This window comes from Mastigoproctus giganteus, chromosome 11 (genome assembly GCF_048544385.1).
Source record: "Mastigoproctus giganteus isolate SK-2022 chromosome 11, ASM4854438v1, whole genome shotgun sequence".
Lineage (NCBI taxonomy): Eukaryota > Metazoa > Arthropoda > Arachnida > Uropygi > Thelyphonidae > Mastigoproctus > Mastigoproctus giganteus.
The window spans coordinates 30,498,908-30,520,757 of NC_143585.1; the positions used below are offsets into that span (position 1 = coordinate 30,498,908).

General features: G+C 34.5%; 1 protein-coding gene across 1 annotated transcript in view; it reads right to left on the reverse strand.

The window, feature by feature from the left end:
* Positions 1-21,850, reverse strand: part of LOC150077846 (regulating synaptic membrane exocytosis protein 2-like) — a 723,475-nt gene that overhangs the window by 500,278 nt on the left and 201,347 nt on the right. Inside the window, exon 6 of the mRNA XM_090384380.1 lies at positions 9,234-9,357. Within this exon, the coding sequence (XP_090240506.1) occupies positions 9,234-9,357 (124 nt within the window). The remainder of the gene's footprint in view (positions 1-9,233; positions 9,358-21,850) is intronic.

The window sequence follows — 21,850 nt, forward strand, 5'->3', positions numbered from 1 at the left end:
CACATCAATCAGATCACCCTCAGGTGCCTAGACTCCAGACACTGCAATTTGCAGAACTTAAGCCTTTCTTCGTAAGAGCAACATTTGTTCCATTCACCAATCTCATTGCTCTTCTCTGTACTCAATGAGCAGCTCTACATCCTTCCTAAAATGAGTCCTCCAGACCTGTATACAGTATTCAACGTGTGGCCTGACCATTGCCTTATACAAGGGGATAATCACCTCCTTATCCCTGCTAGAAAAATTCCTGTATATCATTGACAAGACACTATGAGCTACTCTTGCAGATTGTGTGCACTGCTCAGAAAACTTTATATCTGACTGCACAATTACCCCCAGGTCTTTTTCATTCTCCACTACCCTGAGTGTAGTACCACACAGCTGATATGTTACTCTAGGTTTATTGCTACCCATATGCAGTACTTTACAATTGTCAATGTTAAACTTCAATTGTTAGCTCTCAGCCCATCTGCTGAATCTTTCTAGATTCTGTTGCAGTAGCGTACTGTCATTTGTGTCCATGAAATTTTTGTTTCAAATATTGGAAACTACTGTACATCTTTTGTCGAATGCTTTTAAGAAGTTTTTTGTTAGCCTATTTTGTTATGAAGAGGAGAGGAGGAACAATAAAATCTATTTTTATATGTATATATAGATATAGGTAGTTTAATTACATGACAAATATGTATAATAAATTTTTTAAGGAGGAATCCCTAAAAAATGAATAACACCCAATTCTTAGGGATGAATAGATATTCCATTATGCAACAGCACAGTCTTTAAACTACATTCTGACAAGTCCATAAAAAGCATCTGATCTTGAAGATCAGATGCTTTTTATGGACTAATTAATAGACTTTATATGGACTAATTAATACCATTAATATCACTGCAGAAAGTGAAATCTTCTGTGACAGAGAAAAACTGTATTACAGTATATTCCAACATATAATTCCATCTTTGAGGCATTGAAAAATCACCTAAAATTTTTAGGTTGATGTATACACCAAATATGGTACACTATGGCCACAGATGCCGATGGACCTAATATACCCCCAAACAAACAAACTACACCAAATATAAAATCCTAAACATGAATTAATGGCACATGATTTGAGTTAGAAAGAGATGAATTAATACTAATATAATAATATATTTACAGTGTAAAAATATCTATTATATAATATTTTTACACAAATATACATTGTTGCACACCTTTTAAAATACAAGAATTTCTTTATTTTAGTATTAGTAATGGCCACATGGTGCAAGGAAGCCTATGGCTTCTGCTCCTGTACTATACTATTTAATGACAATCTGATTTCTAGGTTTGTTTGTTATTTGGTTTTTAGGAGCATTAGCAACTAAGGCCATATTGCTCCAGGGCTATGCGGTGGTCATTCCCTGACCTTTCCACATCCTCCATATTTGGTGGGCACGGGCTCGAACCCCGGTCTAATCAAGAAGCGTGTGCTACACACTGCTGCTCCTGCCCACCTGGCTACGGAGGCGCCTGATTTCTAGGCAAGATCATATATCTCTACTGGGAGATTACCCTGACTTCTAATCTCTCTTGGCATAAGCAAATTACAAATATTGCTTCCTCTGCATCTAAAAACTGGGTTTTCTCTTTTGCTTTCAACATTACTTTTCTTCCAAACAGCTGTTCACTCTCTACAAATCGCAAGTCCACCCTACCATGGATTTGCAATTTGTAGAGAGTGTAGAGAGATTTGCAATTTGTAGAGAGTGCCCCCAAAACCTCTCTGAGGCCTTTAGATTCCATTCAAAAGAGGGCAGTTAGGTTAATTAATGACTCATCTGTAATACAGTCTCTCCACTATCTGTATCATGATGTTCGTTTCTGCTGCACGCCTTTTCTTTAGATACTTTCATGGTCACTGTTCTTCTGAATTGGCTTCTGTAATTCCTGCTCTTTCTCTCTTCCAAAGCAGGCCAAGCATGTGCCGCAACCAGTCAGCATCTTTTTACTATCCAACTTCAAACTCACAGAACTAACTTTTCTTCTTCTTCATTTATTCATTCAACTTTTCTGAAACAACCTTCCTTCTTACATATTTCTTGAAAATTACAATCTACAGAAATTCAAGTTTAATGTCAATAAGCATCTTCAATCATCTTCTATCCTTCAGCCCATGCACAGTACTATAGGTTCTAATACCTCTTGTGTTTGGCATTTTCATAAAAAAAAAAAAAAAAAAAACCTGTTCAGAACATGTGAACCACATCACAACCTGTTACACAGTAATGAGTGTCACTAAAGTCATTAAAATTCTTAATGAGTGAACACCAACATATGTTGCCAGTCCTCAGGAAAATTAAATTAAAAGACGACTGTAATTTTTATTTCCTACTATCACATAAGTACAATTATTAATACAATTAAATGTTTCAAAAATCTGACATGATAGAAATATTCAATGTCATTTCATAATCATGGAGGTTTTCTCCTGATTAAAAGTGCATTAAGAAAAGTTTTTACTTTACCAGAACAAAATTTAAACTTTGTGCTTATATGGTCTTAAATATTAAGTTGTTAATATTATACTGAAATTATTTCAAAAATCAATTAGAATTTTTTAAATGCAAAAATTGTTAAAAAATTGCAAAAGGATTTTAAAAAACCATAAAAAATTTGTTAAAAATCCCCCCCCCCCCCCCCCGGTGTAACGCTAGTTTCCACATCTATTTATGTATCACTTGATCCAACTTCATTATTAACTTTTGGATCTGAATTTGCCTCTGGAAACTAAAATCATAGAACAATAGTAGCAAACTAAAATCAGAGAACAATAGTAAGAAACTAAAATCAGAGAAGGCATGAGCTCCTTCTCCTCTGACAGTAAAATTTATTTTCATGCTGCCCAACCATTAAAAATTGTACCAACTTAGAAACGAAATTATTTAAACACAGATAACAGATGGTGACACTTATAATATTTAACATACTTTGAAACATTATTTAAAACAGCCTTTAAAAACAAATAGTAGTAGTAGTGGCATGTGATGCAAGAAAGCATGTGTATGAGCTTATACAGCATCAGCCAAAAAAAAATCACACCATTCCCTCCAAAGGCCTGTCCAGTTCCTCCTTAAATTTATTCAACCTATCAACTTCCACAACGACAGATGGAAGTTTGTTCCAGCAATTAACCACCCGCTGGTTAAAGGCAAATTTCGGCACATCTATTCTACATCTGTCTTTTCTTAATTTGAATTTATGCCCCCTTAGGTTCATAATCTGAACAAGTGGAAGGATCCCATCAGAATTCAGCGTGCTCAACCCATTCGAGGCCTTATATACCTCAATCAGATCACCGCGCAGGTGCCTAGTCTCCAGTCAGTGCAATTTGCAGAACTTAAGCCTCTCTTGGTAAGAGGAACCCTTCATTCCCCTCACCAATCTTGTTGCCCTTCTCTGTACATGCTCAAGTAAATCTACATCCTTCCTAAAATGAGGCCTCCAGACCTGTACACAGTACTCAAGGCGTGGCCTGACCATTGCCTTATACAGTGGGATAATCACCTCCTTTTCCCTGCTAGCAAAATTCCTATATATCATTGACAAAACCCCATGACCTGCCCTGGCAGCCTGTCTGCATTGCTCTGAAAACTTCATATCTGACTGCACAGTTACTCCCAGATCTTTTTCATTTTCTAACACCTTAAGTGTAGTACCACACAGTTGGTACATTTCTCTGGGGTTACTTCTACCCATATGCAGTACTTTGCATTTGTCAAGGTTAAACTTCATTTGCTACTTCTTAGCCCATCTGCCCAAATTATCTAGATCCTGTTGCAGTAGCACACTGACATTACTGTCACTAACAACCCACCCTGCCAACCTTTGTATCATCTGCAAACTTCAACATTAAGCCTGATATACCTTCATCAATATCATTGATAAATATACAAAACAACAGTGGACCCAACACCGAACCCTGTGGGACTCCACTAATAACATTAGTCCAAGAAGAGCAGCACCCACTGATTACCACCCTCTGTCTTCTCCCACTTAACCATCCTTTTATCCATTGTAGCAATTTACCCTTAATACCATTCTGCTCCAATTTGTACAATAGTCTTCCATGCGCAACAGTGTCAAAAGCTTTCCTGAAATCCAAATATATGATATCAAAATTATTTTTTGCATCCAGTTCCTTTGTAACCACATCATAATATCCTATCAAATTTGTCAGACAAGACTTTCCCTTAACAAACCCATGCTGTGTCTGAATTATTGCTGCAGTCTTGTCTAGATGATCCTGCAATGCATCTTTAACCAGCGACTCCATTATTTACCCGGAACAGAAGTTAAACTAACTGGTCTGTAATTACTCGTGTCACCCTTCGATCCCCCTTTGTGAATTGGGGATACATTTGCACATCTCGTGGGAACCTCCCCTGAGTCCAAGGATGCGCTCATAATTATGGCTAAGGGTTTGCTTAGTTGCTTTGCTGCTTCCTTTAATATAACTGGATAGATCCCATCCACCCCAGGTGCTTTCTTACGTTTAACTTCAACAATTTCTCTTCCACTTTGCTCTCAGTTATTACAAGATCATTAAGCACCCTGCTACAATTTGATAACCTTCTGCCATTTTCAAACCTTAATAACTCCTCATGTGTGAATGTAGATGCAAAATACTCATTCACTTTGTTTGCTATCTGAGCAGGATCATCAACAGTCGAACCATTGATGTCAAGTGGACCAATCAGATTCATCCCCTTCCTTTAGAGTTTAGGTAAGTAAAGAAATCTTTGCTGTTTTTCTTAGCACCTTTTGCCAAGGATTTCTCGTAATCTGCCTTCACCTGCCTAACCTCCTTTGTGACCTGATTACAGACTAACTTATATCTGCCATAGGCTTCTGAGTTGCTTGATAATTTATATGCATCCCATGCATTTTTCTTCTCTGTTACGAGTCTCATTAGTTCATTTGACAACCATTTAGGCCTAAACCTTGAACAATATTTCTTAATAGGTATGAAACTTTTAGTAGCTTCCACGATTAATTCCTTGAATGCTTCCCACTTAGAATTTACTGTTGGTAACATCGTCAGTTGATCCCACTGTACAGAATTTAAAAACTGTCGGAGACTACTGTACTCGCCTTTATGGAAGCAAAAACCCTTTCCTTTACCCCTGATGGTAATTAATTCTTTAAGTAAATCCCACGTCAGTACACTGTGATCACTGCCACCTAGTGGTTCTTTTATCTGCAAATTCCTAATACATGAATGATCACTGCTGATAACCAGATCAAGAGTATTACTTTCTCTGGTTGCCTCTCGAACATGCTGCTGCAGAAAACAATCATCCAATAAATCCACAAAAGTCTGAGTAGTGTGTGAATGCTCAACCCACAAGTTCCAGTCAATATCTGGGAAGTTAAAATCCCCCATTATAAGACATTCCGATTTACTAGCTCACTCTATTTCTCTGTACAATTGTTCATTGTACTCATTCGAGTCATTAGGCCTATAACACACTCCTACTCTAATTTTTGCTTTCGCAGTGCTTATGTCACACCAAACTGACTCAACAGTGCACTGTTCATCTATATCAACTGGATGCACTTCTTTTGATTTTATGTTTTTCTTTATTAACAGCATAACACCTCCTCCCTTCCTATCCTGTCTATCCTTTCTGTACACATTGTACTCCCCAAAGTCCAGTTCAGCATTCCTTATATCTATGTGACACCACGTCTCTGATATCCCAACAATATCCGCCTTTGATGTCTTGACCAACACTTCAAATTCATCAAATTTATTTACTATACTTCTAGCATTGGTATACATGCAAGTATACATGCACCTATTCCTATTCCCAGCCACTCTAACACATCCCATGTACCCATCTGTTTCACGATGACTGACATCCGTCCCTTAAACCCCCAACACCCCTCGCTCCAGGTAGCTACTTATTCTAATAGAAGTTGTGCAAGAATCACCTTCACCTCTGCCTACGGCTACTGTTAAACTATTAGTCCTTGTATCCCCCCCCAAGCTATCAGTTTTCCGACCCACCTAACACTGCCTCGATAGCATCAGCAAATATTCTTGCACCCTTTCTATTTAAGTGTATCCCATCCCTGTAGAAGCAATCTCTCCTGTTAACAAGTACAGTCCAGGCTGAAAAAAATTCTACCCCTTGAGCCTTGCACAATCTTTCCAGGGTCGAATTGATCAACAAGGCTCTCATCATATACTCCCTCTTATCGTGTCTGGGCAGAATTGCAGACACTTTCAAATTCAACCCTAATTCACTGCTTTTTTTCAACAGTGACCTGTACTTGTTAAGTAATTCTGCCGGTCTCCTACTCTTAATATCATTAGTGCCAACGTGTACAACTATAATAAATTAAATTAAATGTCAATACTACACTATCTAATTGAAACAGTGAAGCGTATTACTGTTTCTATAATTATACGTTTATATGTTTCTATTATATTTATAAAATGTTTCTATTTTTATTATATGTTTCTATATTTATAAAAATTTGAATTCCCTATCACTATATACAAAAACAATGCCTGCAATATTCGAATGAAATAACGGTTTTATAAAGTATTACGTATATCTACAAAAACTGTTTATACAAATTAAAATAAAAATAACCAGCGTAATTAGAACTATAAGACAACGTATAAAAATATGTACGTATAGTCAAAAAATAAATAAATAAAAGTTATCTGCAACTTGAAGCAGGAGAGGATTTATAAATTTTAAAGATGGGCATTTTGTCTAGGTCTTGAAAATTTATCTAGTGTATTTATTAATTTATTTTTATTTATAGAGTTTTTCTCCATGCACAGATATTTTATCTATGTACTAGGAAAAACTGTCAGATAATAATATTTCAAACATTAATCTGAGGATATTTTTAATTAAAAAAAATGGTGTAATAACTGTAATGTGTATTGTGGTCTATAGCAGCTGTTTACATATGCCTAATTTCAAAAGATAATAAAATTAATGACACAGAACCTGAGCTGGGAGTTTCTCTCTGAGCCAAATTACAATTAGGCATCTTTCTAACTGTAATTTGACTTAGACAGAAAAGACAAACAACTGTCTAAATGCAAATTTGGCCATGCAATCAAGAGAGAAACTTCCGCTCTTTTCTTAACAACTAAGACAACATCATTTTCCCCAGAAAGTAGAGAAAAAACTTTGATATCTCAACCAGAAATTACTCCTTCCTCACCAAAGTATATAAGAAACCAACAGATACTGGCCCAGTGATAGGCTTTTACTCCAAAAAAACCTTCATTATTAAAAATGCAGGATCATTGGAATATGGACCCCACCAAGGATCCTTTGCATTTAAAATTCACAAAATTTGTTTGAAGAGTTGAATAACTTTAAAAAGGTCTTTGTGAATAACCACTATCCTTAGAAGCTCCAGAAAAAAAAGTCATACAAAAAATAAAAATACAGTAAACTAGAGTCCTCCCACTAAACATCAATCTATCACATGTCTTAATATGCAGTGAAACATAACCTAAATAACAAAAAAGAAAAGCATAAAAGTTTTTACACAGGAAATTTAACACAGAGATTTTACACAGGAAAACAGGAAATTTAAACATGCCTGAGAATACCTCAATCCCAGAATTCCAGTGACACTGTTTATGAACTGAGCACCAAAGCAAAAAAAAAAGTCTGCATTGATCAGCCTTATCAACATCTCAAGGTTAAAATCAGAAAAAAAATTCTGGTTGACACGAAAAAAAAAAAAAAAAAACTCTTTTGATATTCAACCTCCAAACGAAAAACGGAATATATTCAGACCTGATTTTCGCATTAACAAAGGGAAAAGTATCATTCCTCCTCATTAGCTATCACTATTCTCTAAACCTGCTGAATAAGCCATTTTAATACACATCTTTCCTTCCCCAGCTCCAGAACACACTCAATAGATATGGTTAAATAAAAACACAGTACTGTGTCATTATATGAAAGTTTAGTTTATTAAAGAGAGCACACAGCCTTCATAAATATACCTCATCCATTACTTGACCACTATATTCCACATGTGAATTTTGAATGATAACAAATATAGTTCTTCCTTCTTCATACTTGCAACTGATCCACTACTGCTTTTTTTTGTTACTTTCTAGGGATTAATCATTACCTATTACAGCCTGAAGAACAAACATTTTCACTCACCACTCCACTGTGCTGTAAACTGCAGAGCAGAACTAGGCTACTATTATGCTGCTCCAAACACAACATATAACAATCAGATCTCTTTTAGAGTTGAAACTTCCCATTGAGGCCATGATGAATATATTAAAAGAAATAAAATCAACTACATTTTATATGCATGGATGATATCTAACACATGATCTGATTTTTTTTATACCCACATGATTCAGAAAATCAACAAGATCATTCTCACATATTGTTTCACTAGACTAACAAAGCACCTCATTAATTTACTTTCGGAATTAATGCTAGTGATGTTTCTGATAAACATTAAATTCACTCATTAAATTACAGCACATTAATCTTATTTAATTATGTAATAATTTTTTGTTGTACATAAAAATGAATTTGGATGATTTGGCAAAAAGATCCTTCATTAAATTTTTTGGTACTGTAATACTATTTTAAAATATTATATATCAAGAATTTCAGCCTTTCCCTGTTTATCAAGCAGCTATGTTACAAGATTCTTTTTATTACTGCAGACCAGGCTTTTTTCATATCTGTATTTGTTCTGACAATACTGGTAGAAGAATATTTGGCAGTTGTTTTACTGGAAAACTGTGAATTAAAATGAACAACTTCTTACCTGCTCTGTAGTATGGTGTCTGCCTTGTTTAAATTTCCACTGAGCTACAGATTGGGAGCTGATGATTTTCCTAATTATGTATGACTGTCTTGAAAGGTGATCGGGGAGAGGCTTTTTCAGAAGACTATGGTCAGGAGGCACATGCACAGAGACATAAGAGAAGAAAAGACTGCTCGGACTGGTACAAGTCCCAAAAAGAAAGAAAAGTGAGTAATAATAACAAAATCTTCATAATCTAGCTACTCTGTAAACAGGGGGAAAGGCTAGAAATTGTGAACACCACAAATCAAACATCTAAATAGTTGATATTTACAAACCACTGTGCTTTGACTACAAAATAAAATACATTAGAATTTTATTTTATTATGTTTAATTGCCAAGAGTGTGAATTTTAAAATCATTTTACCTAAGAGGACGAGATACTATAAGCTCTACTTGTGGTTCTTGTTTTGATTCTGCTATGATATCATACACTTCCTCAAAAGTTTTACCCTGAAGTGAGCGCCCATTCCATTCCATCACTTCATCACCTAAGAAAAAAGCAAGAAATCTTATATTAAAAAATAATAATAATAACACAAGGCTCAAAAAGTTATTTCACAGAAACTACTCTTTCATATTCTTACTTTCAAATAAATGACTAAAGTAAGTTTAAAACAGAATATTTTATATGCTTGTTAGTTAAATAGATGTAGAGAACAAAATAATATTAAATTAATATTTCATATTTTATTAATATAGTGTAATATTAATATAGTTTGTTAATATAGTGTAGTATTAGTTTATTAGTAAAATTAGTTTATTAATATAGTGTAATATTAATATTAATATATTAATAAAAATATAAAATATTTTCATGAAGATATAAAAAGGATAAATTTAATATTTTGCTAGTATAATCTTGTTACTTAAAATAATGTAGAGAAAAGACAAAAAAATAATATATATGAGAGCTATTCAATAAAGAATAACCATAATTTTTCGTGAACAACCATAAGCTTGCTATTTCTAGTAGAGCTGTGAATGTTTGAGGATGGATGGATGGATGCAATTCAATCACAAAAATCTGTGGTCCTGGAGCTCCACCACTGCTGTCACCATAAACACTGCTTCTGTAAGCATGGGAGGAGATCGTATAACAGCAAGATGTTGAGAATATCAGTAGGAAACACACGGTATTCTCCATGACCATTTGCATATGACATGCATTTGTGCATGCCAGGTTCCAAGACTACTCACACCTGAGTAACAACAAGTTTGCAAGGGGGGGGGTCTGTCAGGAGCTGCAGCAGATGGTTACTGAAGATGGTGAGAGGTTCTGCACAAGGTGATAATGGTGGATAAGAGATGGCTTCATCATTTCAACCCAGAGAGTAAGCAACAAAGACCTGCTGGGAAGTCTACATCAACGCCAACACCGAAAAGAAAAAAAAGAAAAAGTTCTGGCTTCTATAGGAAAGGTTATGGTCATCTCTTTTTTTAACATTTAAGGAATGGTTTTCCAGCATGTTGTGCCATGTCATATGACTGTTTCACTGGACTTTACTACAGAACTGTATAGCACACTTTTAGGGATCACATTCATTGCAAACAACGAAAACTGCATGCAGCAGAGTGGATGCTGCATCACAACGATGTGAGACCTCACACTGCTCATACTGTCAATGAATACTTAGCCAACATTAATGCCAAATGTGTTCCATCCTACAGCCCTGACCTTGCACCCTGCATTTTTTTTTTCCCAAGTTAAAGAAGGAGCTGCAAGGAAAATGTTTCCATTCATCAGAAGAGGTTATAAAACCATTGGAGGCAATTCTCAAATGCATGTCAAAAAATGGCTTCTCCATCTTTATGAAGAATGGCAGAAACATTGGAGCACATGCATCTCATCAAATAGGACTAATTTGGATAGGACCATCATGATTAATAAAGGTATGTTGTATAAAAAAAATAATGAACATTCTTTATTGAATGGCACTCATATAAAAAAAAAAAAAACATCACATATATTTTAACCCTATAAAGCTGAGCATGATGTTTTCGTAACATTTGGTTATAACGTATCTGACACAGAAAATAGAAAGTTTATGGAGCCGCCATTGATATCGATGAAATCGTCATGCTTTACTAGTACAAATGCAGACTGGCAGTCAGATATTTTAGCGGCAAATAGCTGACTGATAGCACGTGTTTCACAGATTGTGCATTAGAGGTTAAGTCAGTGGTTTTCAACCGGGGTGCCGCAACAACACTCCAGGGGTGCCACGTAATTTGGGTTTAAGTTACTTAAACTTATTATTATTATTTTTTTTAATTTATATGTTTATTTCATTATAAAAAGGCATACAGTAGCTTTTTAATTTTGTGATGATCTATAATTGATGTTTACTTAGTACCTCTATATAAAGAATAAAATTTCATAATACAAATTATATATATACTGTATATATATAATTTGTATTATGAAATGTAATTTTTATAATTATATTATTGTAATAACTATCATATAACATATATATATTTTTTAATATTATATATATATACAGAGAGAGAATTGGATCTAACAGGCAGAAAATTGAGTAGGGGTGCCGCAAAATAAAATAAATGACTTAGGGATGCCTTATTAAAAAAAGGTTGAAAACCACTGGGTTAAGTGGTCGTTTGGCACTTAGTAATTTTTATGATAACTATTAATCTAGCAAAATTGTAGTGTTGATATTGTTTGTATATATATCTACAAAACAGTAGTTTCCATAGTGAGGATGTAATATTCATTGAAAAACATTATTTCTTATATATTTCCGCATATTCTATACATAATGAAATTGTCAAGTTCGGCTTTTGAACCTACTAAGACAAATCTACACATCATAGATTGTTTGTGCTACATTTTACGGAAAACAGTGGACTTATGAGATAGATGAAAGCAGTACAGACTCAGACAAGGGACCAGATGCTAATTTGGATGAAATTGGTAATTATAATACATATTTATCTGATAATTTTGATATGTTACAGTGTAAAGATTTTATTATATTTATAGTCAAGCTATTCTGATAACAATATTTATTTTCCATCTATTATAGGAAGTGAGTATATGTCTGATGACTCTGATTTAGGTGAATTAGAAGACCTCGTGGTTAGTAATGATAGTGCAAGTGAAGAGGGGAGCTACAAACTTCAGTTCTTGAAGGGGAAGAAACTAGTGAAGCAGCAGTTCCAACACCTACAAGTTCAAAGCCACCTACATCAAGAAATCGAAGGGAAATTCCTCTCTGGCAACACATTTCAGCAGAGGGCATAGCTAGACCTATGCCTGAGTGGTTAGGACAAACAGAAACTTCTGGGGTAGTGAAACGTCCTGTTGAACATTTTAGACATTTTTTCTAGGAAGATATTATTGCTCATATTGTGGACCAATCAAATCTATATGCAATCCAGCAAACTCCAAATAAGAGTCTTGCACTGAGTAGTCAGGAGCTTAAGCAATTTTTAGGTACACTGCTTGCAATATCTATGGTGAAGCTCTCAAATTCACGTTTGTATTGGAAAGGCAAACTAAACTGTCCTATTGTCCCGGAAGTGATGAGTAGAGATAGACGAGAAGATATAAAGTCCAATATTCACTTCAATTAAAATATACAAATACCCTTACCTAATGAGAAAACTAATAAATTATTCAAGATCTGGCCTTTGATAGATCATTTACAAAAAAAGTTTCGGGAAATTCCAATGTCCCAAATGCTATGCATGAATGAACAAATAGTTCCATTCAAAGCAGATCCGGAATAAACCAGTATGTTCCCAGCAAACCACATAAGTGTGAATGCAAATTGTTTGTTCTTTACGATGAAAAAGGCATCATGTACGACTTTTTCATATATTCAGAAAAAATTGAACCGATATCAGATGAACCCGAATTGGGAGCTAGTTCGAATGCAGTACTGAAATTGGCCCAATAAATTCCTGTGGGATTGAATCATTTATTATATTATGACAATTGGTTTACTTCACTTCCATTGATGGTTAATTTAGCAAAGAAAAAAATATATAGCTTAGGTACTGAAAGAATCAATTGTTTGCCTGGCATCCCACTAATCAACGACAAAGATTTGATGAAAAGAGGAAAAGGAAAAGTGACTGCCCTAGTTGAAGATATTGAAGTACGGGTAGTAAAATGGGCAGATAATAGAGTTGTAAATCTAATGTCAACTTTTGCATTGGCAGAACCAATGAACAACTGTAAACGATATGACAAAAAGACAAAACAAAGCATCACAATCTCTTGCCCAGCTATTGTGAAAACCTATAATCAGTTTATGGTGTTGATTTGATGGATTCACTGATTGCACACTACAGAATTCACACCAGGTCAAAGAAATATTATCACAAACTACTTTTTCACTTTATAGATGTGACTGTTGTGAACTCTTTGTTACTTTACCGTAGAGATTGTGAGAGTCTACAGGTACCAAAAAAGAACATTGTTAATCAGCAAGAATTCAAAATGAGCATTGCTGAAGCCCTTCTTCTTCAAAGAAAATGTAATAAGCCAACAAAAAGAGGCCGACCTTCTGCTAGCTCTACTGATATGGAATTTTCAAAAAAAAAAAAAAAGAAAGAAAAGAGGTCCCGCCACCAAAAGTAATCCTGGAGCAGATATCCATTTGGATGGTCTTCACTATCCTGAGGCCACAGACAGAGGCAGATGTAAAAATGTTAATTGCAAGACTGACCCAGTAGTTTTCTGCAGCAAGTGCAAAGTCCATCTTTATATCAAAAAAGCAAAAAATTACTTTACCAAATTTCATACAAAATAATTATAAATAATAATTATATGTTGTATTACATTATAATTATTTGGAAATAAATTAATTTTTCAGTCCGTTGTCTTTTTTTAATAAAAAAAATCAATGAAATAAGATGAAAAATAATATAGAAATGGAGGTGCATTTCATTTTTCTATATGCATGTATTATGAATCCAAGGACAAATGTGACAATTTAGTAACATATGAAAAAAAATTATAAATTTGACATTTGTTTAATGTATTTTAGTTTTTATTAATAACTATGGAAATAAAGAATAAAAAAGGGAAAAAAAAATTTTTTTCTTAAAATAAAAATTCAGGCGTTATACGGTTAAGCAAAGCAATCCAGAAAACAGCAGCATTCTTTTGAAAATGCAGTAATTAAAATACAAATTTAGCTAAAGATTTGAGGGGTACAAAAACAATTTACAAGTTCTGATTTCCTAATTTACAAGCATCTGATTTGCAAGCATTCAATCTTACAAATAAGAATTTTTGCCACCTCAAATTTCATATACAAATTCAAAGATCAATCTTAGAACTTTCGCTCAACTTCAACAACTGTATGCTATGTTACCTTCTTGCAAGTAAAATGAATAAAAATGAAATAGTTTCAGTATTTATTAAGATTCTTAGCAAAGCTTATTATCTTAGTAATCAACCTCTAGATCCGTATTAGGGTTAAATGTACATAAAGGAAAGCAAAAGTTTTCAGTTATATTAATAGATTAATTAATTTAAAACCATGTCTCTAGGAAGAGGGAGTGCACCACCTTTCTTCTGGTTGTCATTTATAAAATTATATGAAAAATATTCGTGTGTTGAAAAACCAACAATTTGCGTGTTGGTTTTTCAACACATGAATATTTTTCATATAATTGGATGGGAGTGACAAATCACTCCCTTCCAATTATCGTCCCATTCCAATTACTTCTACTCTTTCTAAATTAATGGAGAAATCAATTAACTGTGAACTCTTAAACTATCTAGAAACCTTCCATCTGATCAACGATCGCCAGTATGGATTCTGACAGTGTCAATCCACTGGCGATATTCTCGCTTATGTTACCCATTTATGGATTAATTCAATGGAAAAGTTTGTTGAAACACAAGCAGTTGCTCTTGACATCTCAAAGGCTTTCGATCGTGTTTGGCATAAAGGTCTTCTAGACAAGCTTTCATCTTATGGTTTTCCAACTGATTTTTGTAATTGGTTTTCCAGTTTTCTCTCTGACCACTCACTGTGGGTAAGGGTAGATGGTTCTCTGTCTTCTAACTTCTCCACAAATGCCGGTGTCCCCCAAGGTTCAGTTCTTTTCCCCACTCTTTTCCTCTTGTATATTAATGACCTTCTTCCATTGACTGGAAATCCTATCCATAGTTTTGCCGATGATAGCACATTGCATTCCACTTTTCATTTTGAGAAACCTTGCCTGCTCAATCAGCTTCAACTTCTCGAATATTCGCTACCAATTCCTTAAATGCCAATCTCTAGGTAATTCTCCAGTGGGGCAAAGATAGCTTAGTTGATTTCTAAAACACAGTCCTGTCTTATATCTCGCAAAAAGGATTCTTCTACTCCTATTCTTATATTTGGTGACACTCCAATTTCTAGGCAAGATGATATATCTCTTTTGGGTATTACCCTAACTTCTAATCTCTTGGCACAAGCACATTAGCATTAGCATTAGTAGAGGCATTTGATGCAAGAAAGCAAGCTTATGCAGCATCAGCCAAAAAAAAAAAAAAAAAAAAAACCACTTCCACTTCACCCCTCCGTTCGTTCAAAATACCTGTCCAGCTGAGCCTTAAACTTATTTAGGCTATCAACCTCCACCACAAGGGATGGAAGTCTGTTCCATCCCTTGTGGTGGAGGTTGATAGCCTACATTACAACATTACAAATATTGCTTCCTCTGCATCTAAAAAACTTGGTTTTCTTTCGCTCTCGGCGTTACTTTTCTTCCAAACAGCTGTTCACTCTGTACAAATCGCATATAAGCCCTACTATGGAATATTGTTCCACATCTGAAGCGGTGCCCCTAAAACCTCTCTCAGGCTACTAGATTCCATTCAGAAGAAGGCAATTAGGTTAATTAGTGACTCATCTCTAACAGAGTCTCTCCACTCTCTGTCTCATAGACGTGTTTCTGCTTTGTGCCTTTTCTACAGATTCAGTAGCCAATTCAGTAGCACAGTGCCCACTTCCATGGGCACTGTGCTACTGAATTGGCTTCTATAATTCATGTTCTCTCTTTAAAAACAGTCCAAACACAAGCCACACCTGCTAACATCCATTTACTGTCCAACTTCAAACTCACAGAATCAACTTTTCATCTTCCTCATTTATTCATTCAACTGCTGTTTTCTCGAACAACCTTCCTTCATACGTATTTCCTGAAAATAACAGTCTACAGAAGTTCGAGTCCAATGTCAACAAATATCTTATTTCATCTTCTCAACCTCCAACTCATGCATGGTACTGAGTACTATATTTTCTAATACCTCTCGTGTTTGGGTTTTCATGAAAAAAAAAAAAAAAATGGACATACCGCTTTTTGCTGATGACCAGGTTCTAATAAAAGAAAATGAAAACTCATTGCAAAAAGCCATCTTCTCATTAAACAAAATAGCAAAATCGTTTAATATGGAAATTTCATCTTCAAAGACAAAAGTTACGGCATTTAAAAGAAGAGATCCAATAAGAAGCAAGATCTGCATTGACAATAATATTATCAATCAAGTTAACACTTTCAAATATCTAGGATATCACCTGCCATATGAAAAAGATAAAGATATTAATCAAAAAATAAATAATTACATATGAATTACTAAAACTATAAATCATATTTTCAAATCTAATCTGGTGCATAGGAAAACAAGAACACGGATACATAACACCCTCTCGAGACCTATCCTAACCAATGGCTCTGAAGCATGGACAATGAGCAAAGTTGATAGGAGGAGGTTGACTGGTGCAGAAATGTGCTTCAGAACTGCAGGCTATACCAGACTTGACATGAAAAGGAATCAAGACATCCTGTCAGAACTGCATACAACCTCAGTACTGAATTATATTGACTCATACAGAAACAGATGGATCCAGCATGTAGAGAGAATGGAGGACGGATGCTATCTGAAAGAGATTCTAAACTACAAACCTCAGTGAAGGAGAGACAGAGGTAGACCCCTGCAAAGATGGAGAGAGAGAGACTGTAACAAGCCACTAGGCCTAATACTGGACAGGAAGAAGAAGAAGATCAATGATATTGATGAAGGTATATCAGGCTTAATGTCCAAGTTTGCAGATGATACAAGGGTTGGCAGGATTGTTAATGACAGTAATGACAGTATGCTACTGTAACAGAATCTAGAAAAGTTGAGCGGATGGGCTGAGAGGTGGCAACTGAAGTTTAACATTGAAAAATGTAAAGTACTGCATATGGGTAGCAGTAACCCTAGAGTAACATATCAAATGTGTGGTACTACACTCAGGGTAGTGGAGAATGAAAAAGGCTTGGAGGTAACTGTGCAGTCAGATATGAAGTTTTCTGAGCAGTGCAGACAATCTGCAAGGGAGTAGCTCATGGTGTCTTGTCAATGATATACAAGAATTTTTCTAGTAGGGATAAGGAGGTGATTACCCCATTGTATAAGGCAATGGTCAGGCCACACCTTGAGTACTGCATACAGGTCTGGAGGCCTCATTTTAGGAAGGATGTAGAGTTGCTGGAACAAGTAGAAAGAATGGCACCAAGATTAGTGAGGGGAACAAAGGGATGCTCTTACTAAAAGAAAGGCTTAAGTTCTGCAAATTGTAGCATCTGGAGACTAGGCACCTGAGAGGTAATCTAACTGAGGTGTTTTAAGCCTTGAATGGTTTGAGCAAGCTCAATGCTGATGAGATTCTTCCTCTTGCTCAGATTATGCACCTGATGGGGCATAAATTCAAACTGAGGAAAGACAGTTGTAGAATAGATGTGTGGAAATTTTCCTTCAGCCAGCGAGTGGTTGATTTCTGGAACAAACTTCCATCTGTTGCTGTGGAAGTGGATAGCTTAAATAAATTCAAGGAAGAACTGGACAAACTTTTGGAGTGAATGGATGGGTAAAATGTGATTTTTTTTTTTTTTTTTTTTTTTTTTTTTTGATCTAGCATCATATGCCTCTACTAATGCTAACATATCTATGAAGAGGAAATAATTGAGGATATTTTAATGGTTTGTATGATGCCAACAAAAGCTCAGAAATATTCCCCATTATAAATGATTATTTTCAAATAATGGCCTGGACTGGAAAAGCATCATTGGTCTTTGTACAGATGGCACTGCTGCAATGACAGGCTCACCCCCTGGAGTTTCTGCAAAAGTTTTCAAAGTTGCACATGACAATTTTAAAGCCACACATTGCATGATACATTGCAAACAACTTGCTAGTAAAGTAATGGTTCCAGAACTGTCTCATGTGTTATCTGACTGTATTGAAGTAGTGAATTTCATCAAAGCTAATGTGCTAAATATGCCAATTACCTAAAGTTTTCTGTGATGAGATGGGTACAAACAATGCCACTTTTTTTTTGTTATATACAGAAGTTAGATGGCTGTTGAGTGGGAAGGAGTTATCTCATGTATTTGAACTTGGAGAAGCTATTAGGAGTTCCTTAATTCTAAAGAAATCAAAGTTAACAGAGCTGTTCAATAACACAAACTTGGTTTCAAAATTGGCATATTTGGTTGATATTTTTTCACTTCTTAATGAAATAAATTTGCAATTACAACCCCCAAAGGGTTCTACCTTCCACCTTGAAACTATAATAGAAGCATTTAAAAAGAAATTAACTGTTTGAAAAAATAGGATAGATGATGGAGTATTTGATATATTTCATTGTTTTTTGGATGTTGTAGGCAAAAGGGAGGGGGGGGTCTAGCATTAACAATATTACCAAGCTTATTTCTGGGCATTTAGATAAACTGGAAACCCATTTCAATAAGTATTTTCCATCTCAAGACAATCCTAGAATTGTTTTTTTGTGGATACGAGATCCATTCATTCATTCCAAATGTGAAACAAATAAGCTGTCACTTTCAGTTTCAGAGCAATATAGCCTCAATGAATTAGCAAGTGATCCAATGTTGAAAGCTTTATTTAAGAGTTTGCCTTTGTAAACATTCTGGCTTAAAATTAAAAAAGAATATGGACAACTTAGAGAGAAAGCTGTTAAGAAACTTGTACCATTCCCTTCAACATATGTTTGTGAGTCGGGTTTCTCTGCCATGGCAATTGTGAAACTGTCTCTAACTTGAATCTACAGTTCAACTTGCCATTTCTTGCATTACACCAAGAATTGATATTCTTATCAATGAGGCATAACCCCAGGTTTCTCATTAATAAAAAAACTGTAATTAGCCATTTGTTTTTCATCAATAATTTATACAATAACATTATTTTAAGTTATTATTACAATTATTAAATCCTTAAAAATATCTACCAATCATTATAGTACTACTTATATACTTACAAATGTAGAAATACATCAATTAGAAAAAGTAAGGATTTTCTTTTTACTATGGTGGGATGGATGGTTCTTGAGGAGGTGGTAGGTGGGGCATAAGAGGCAAAAGGTTGAAATTCATTGATGTAAAGTATTATTATTTTTTATTATTATTAATAGCCATATGATGCAAGGAAGCCTGAGGCTTATGCTGCACCAGGGAAAAAAAAAAGTTCCTGAGGGAGAGTCAAAAGTAGAAGGAAATCAAGAAAGAGAAGAATGATGATATCCAGCTCAGGACCCTGGGTGTGCCAAGCCGATACTCACCAGATGTGAGCCCCCGGGGTTGATAAACTTCTGCCTCCCCATTCCTTAATGCATTTCTCATGTGTGAATGTAGATGCAAAATACCTATTCAGTTTGTCAGTAACCTGAGCAGGATCAACAGTTATACCATTGATATCAAGTGGGCCAAGAGGAGATGGGTGGGCATATTTTTGCATTTGTCAGAAAATGTAGTACCTCATGAAAATTAATAACAAATTTTTATGTATATACTTACCAGGGACTAATGAAACATATTTTCTAGATGGTGAATAAAATTGTAAAAAAAAAAAAAAAAGAAAAAAAAAAAAAAAGAAAAAAGAAATAAATAAATATATATATATATTTTTTTTTTTATTTTTTTTTATTATTTTTTTTTTTTTGCATCTGGATTTTATATTTACAAAAGGCATCACCCTGTTCTAACACGGGTGCGTTATAACCAAGAATCCGGCCTTTATTGTTTGCAGGATTAAACTGCAAACTGTGGAAGAGCTTTGCTTGTAGCTTAATTTAGTTAAAGCCTGCAGTGCGGGTTAATTCACATAGCTGACATATATTTACATGACACACGTTTTAGCTTTGTCAGTCAGCCCGATAGTGTGAATGTCCTATCTCGAGCTTAAGATATGGAATATTCACTCTATACACAAAAGCATGTTTTTTCTGTTCTTGTTTTCATGTTTAACCAATCAATACTACTTACACCAGTAATATCCTGAGAACTAATTTCCTTTTCCTTGGCATAGTCCGTAACTTTTTCAAGATCCACAGCACTACTATCATGTTTAGCAACCTTCTTGTGTGGCTTTTGTTCCTCCACAGTTGTTGCAGTATCATCAAGATCGTCTGCCATCGCGTTTCTTAACTGAATAGGTAACCAAAACAAACAATATTTGTGCTCCACAAGTGAGAAATGCATGTACTGTGAAGTTACTGCTGCCCCTACTTTGTTATTCACTATTAAAAGTTTATTCGGGATATCTTCTGGAGCTAATGTTCAAAATCCGGAAATTGTTCAAAAGCCAGAAGCTTTGAGAATTAATGCAATTAGTGCCACCCTTTCTTAATAAAATATATTGTAAGTTTATTAGAATCAGTAATTTTATTTTGATAAAAAAATAAATGAAAGTCCACATCTATACGTGCACTTCTGCTTGTAGTTTCTGAACATTGTGCAACATAACCTTCTGCTATCAATTAATTTGACAGCAGAAGGTTATGTTATTTCATAAAATAGATGAATTGACAGACAAAATCACTGAGTAGACAGCTATGCATTCAACTGCCAATGGTACTGGCTCCTCATGTCCATTTTCCTCTGCATGTCCTTGATGGATTTACTAATTAAAGACTTAATTTCTGTACAAGTTCTATAGAAATTTACAAAGAAAACAAATTCAAATTGCTTTACATTGTATATTCAAAATAATTAAAATTGGAAATATCAAGGAAATGCGGATAATAGACCTGATTTCAAGGAAATGTAGAAAATATTAGCAATTTCATGGAAATCACCATTGAGATCACAGCCATGACATATGGCTAGCCATAAAAATAATATAATAAACTCCTGATTATCTAGGATGGATGGGAAACGAACTTGCCTGAACAAGTGAAATTCCATATAATCCACAAATTGAGAGAAATTTATTTACATAAATACTGTATTCATATTTTTAAAGTATACTACAACGTGAAAAGATTTGACATAAAATTTAATAATACATACATATTTTTTGAAAAAGGTTATTAACTGATGTTAATAACCTTTTTATTTTTATTTTTGTTATTAACTTTTATTAACATTTTATTTGTATTATTATTAGCCATATGGTGCAAGGAGAGAGAGAGAGAGAGAGAGACAAGTAGAAAGGAATCACCAAGAAAGAAAAGAATGATGATATCCAGCTCGGGACCCTGGGTGTGCCAAGCCCATGCTCACCAGATGTGAGCCCCTGGGGTCACCAGAGGGCAACTAACTGTTGGAATAAACTTCCAATTAGTGTTGTACAAGTAGAATGTTTCAAAAAATTTAATAAATTAATTTTTAATAAATTTAAATTGAAAATGGACATAAATTTAAAATAAATTTAAATTTAGGACATAAATTTAAATTGAAAATGATGGTTACAAAATAGATGTGTGAAATTTGCTGTCACCCAGAAGCAACTAATTGTTGGAATACACTTCCAATTAGTGTTGTAAAAGTTTCAATAAATTTAAAGAAGAAATGGAAAAATTATTATAAGAGATGGGAAATTAAGTGAGTAAAAGTAATTTTATAATTTTTTTTTTCGCTTTGCTATATAAGTTTGCTTCCTTGCATCATTTGCCAAAACACAAATCAGTTAATATCAAAACTTGATTCTTTTTTCAAGATCTTTCAAATGACTTG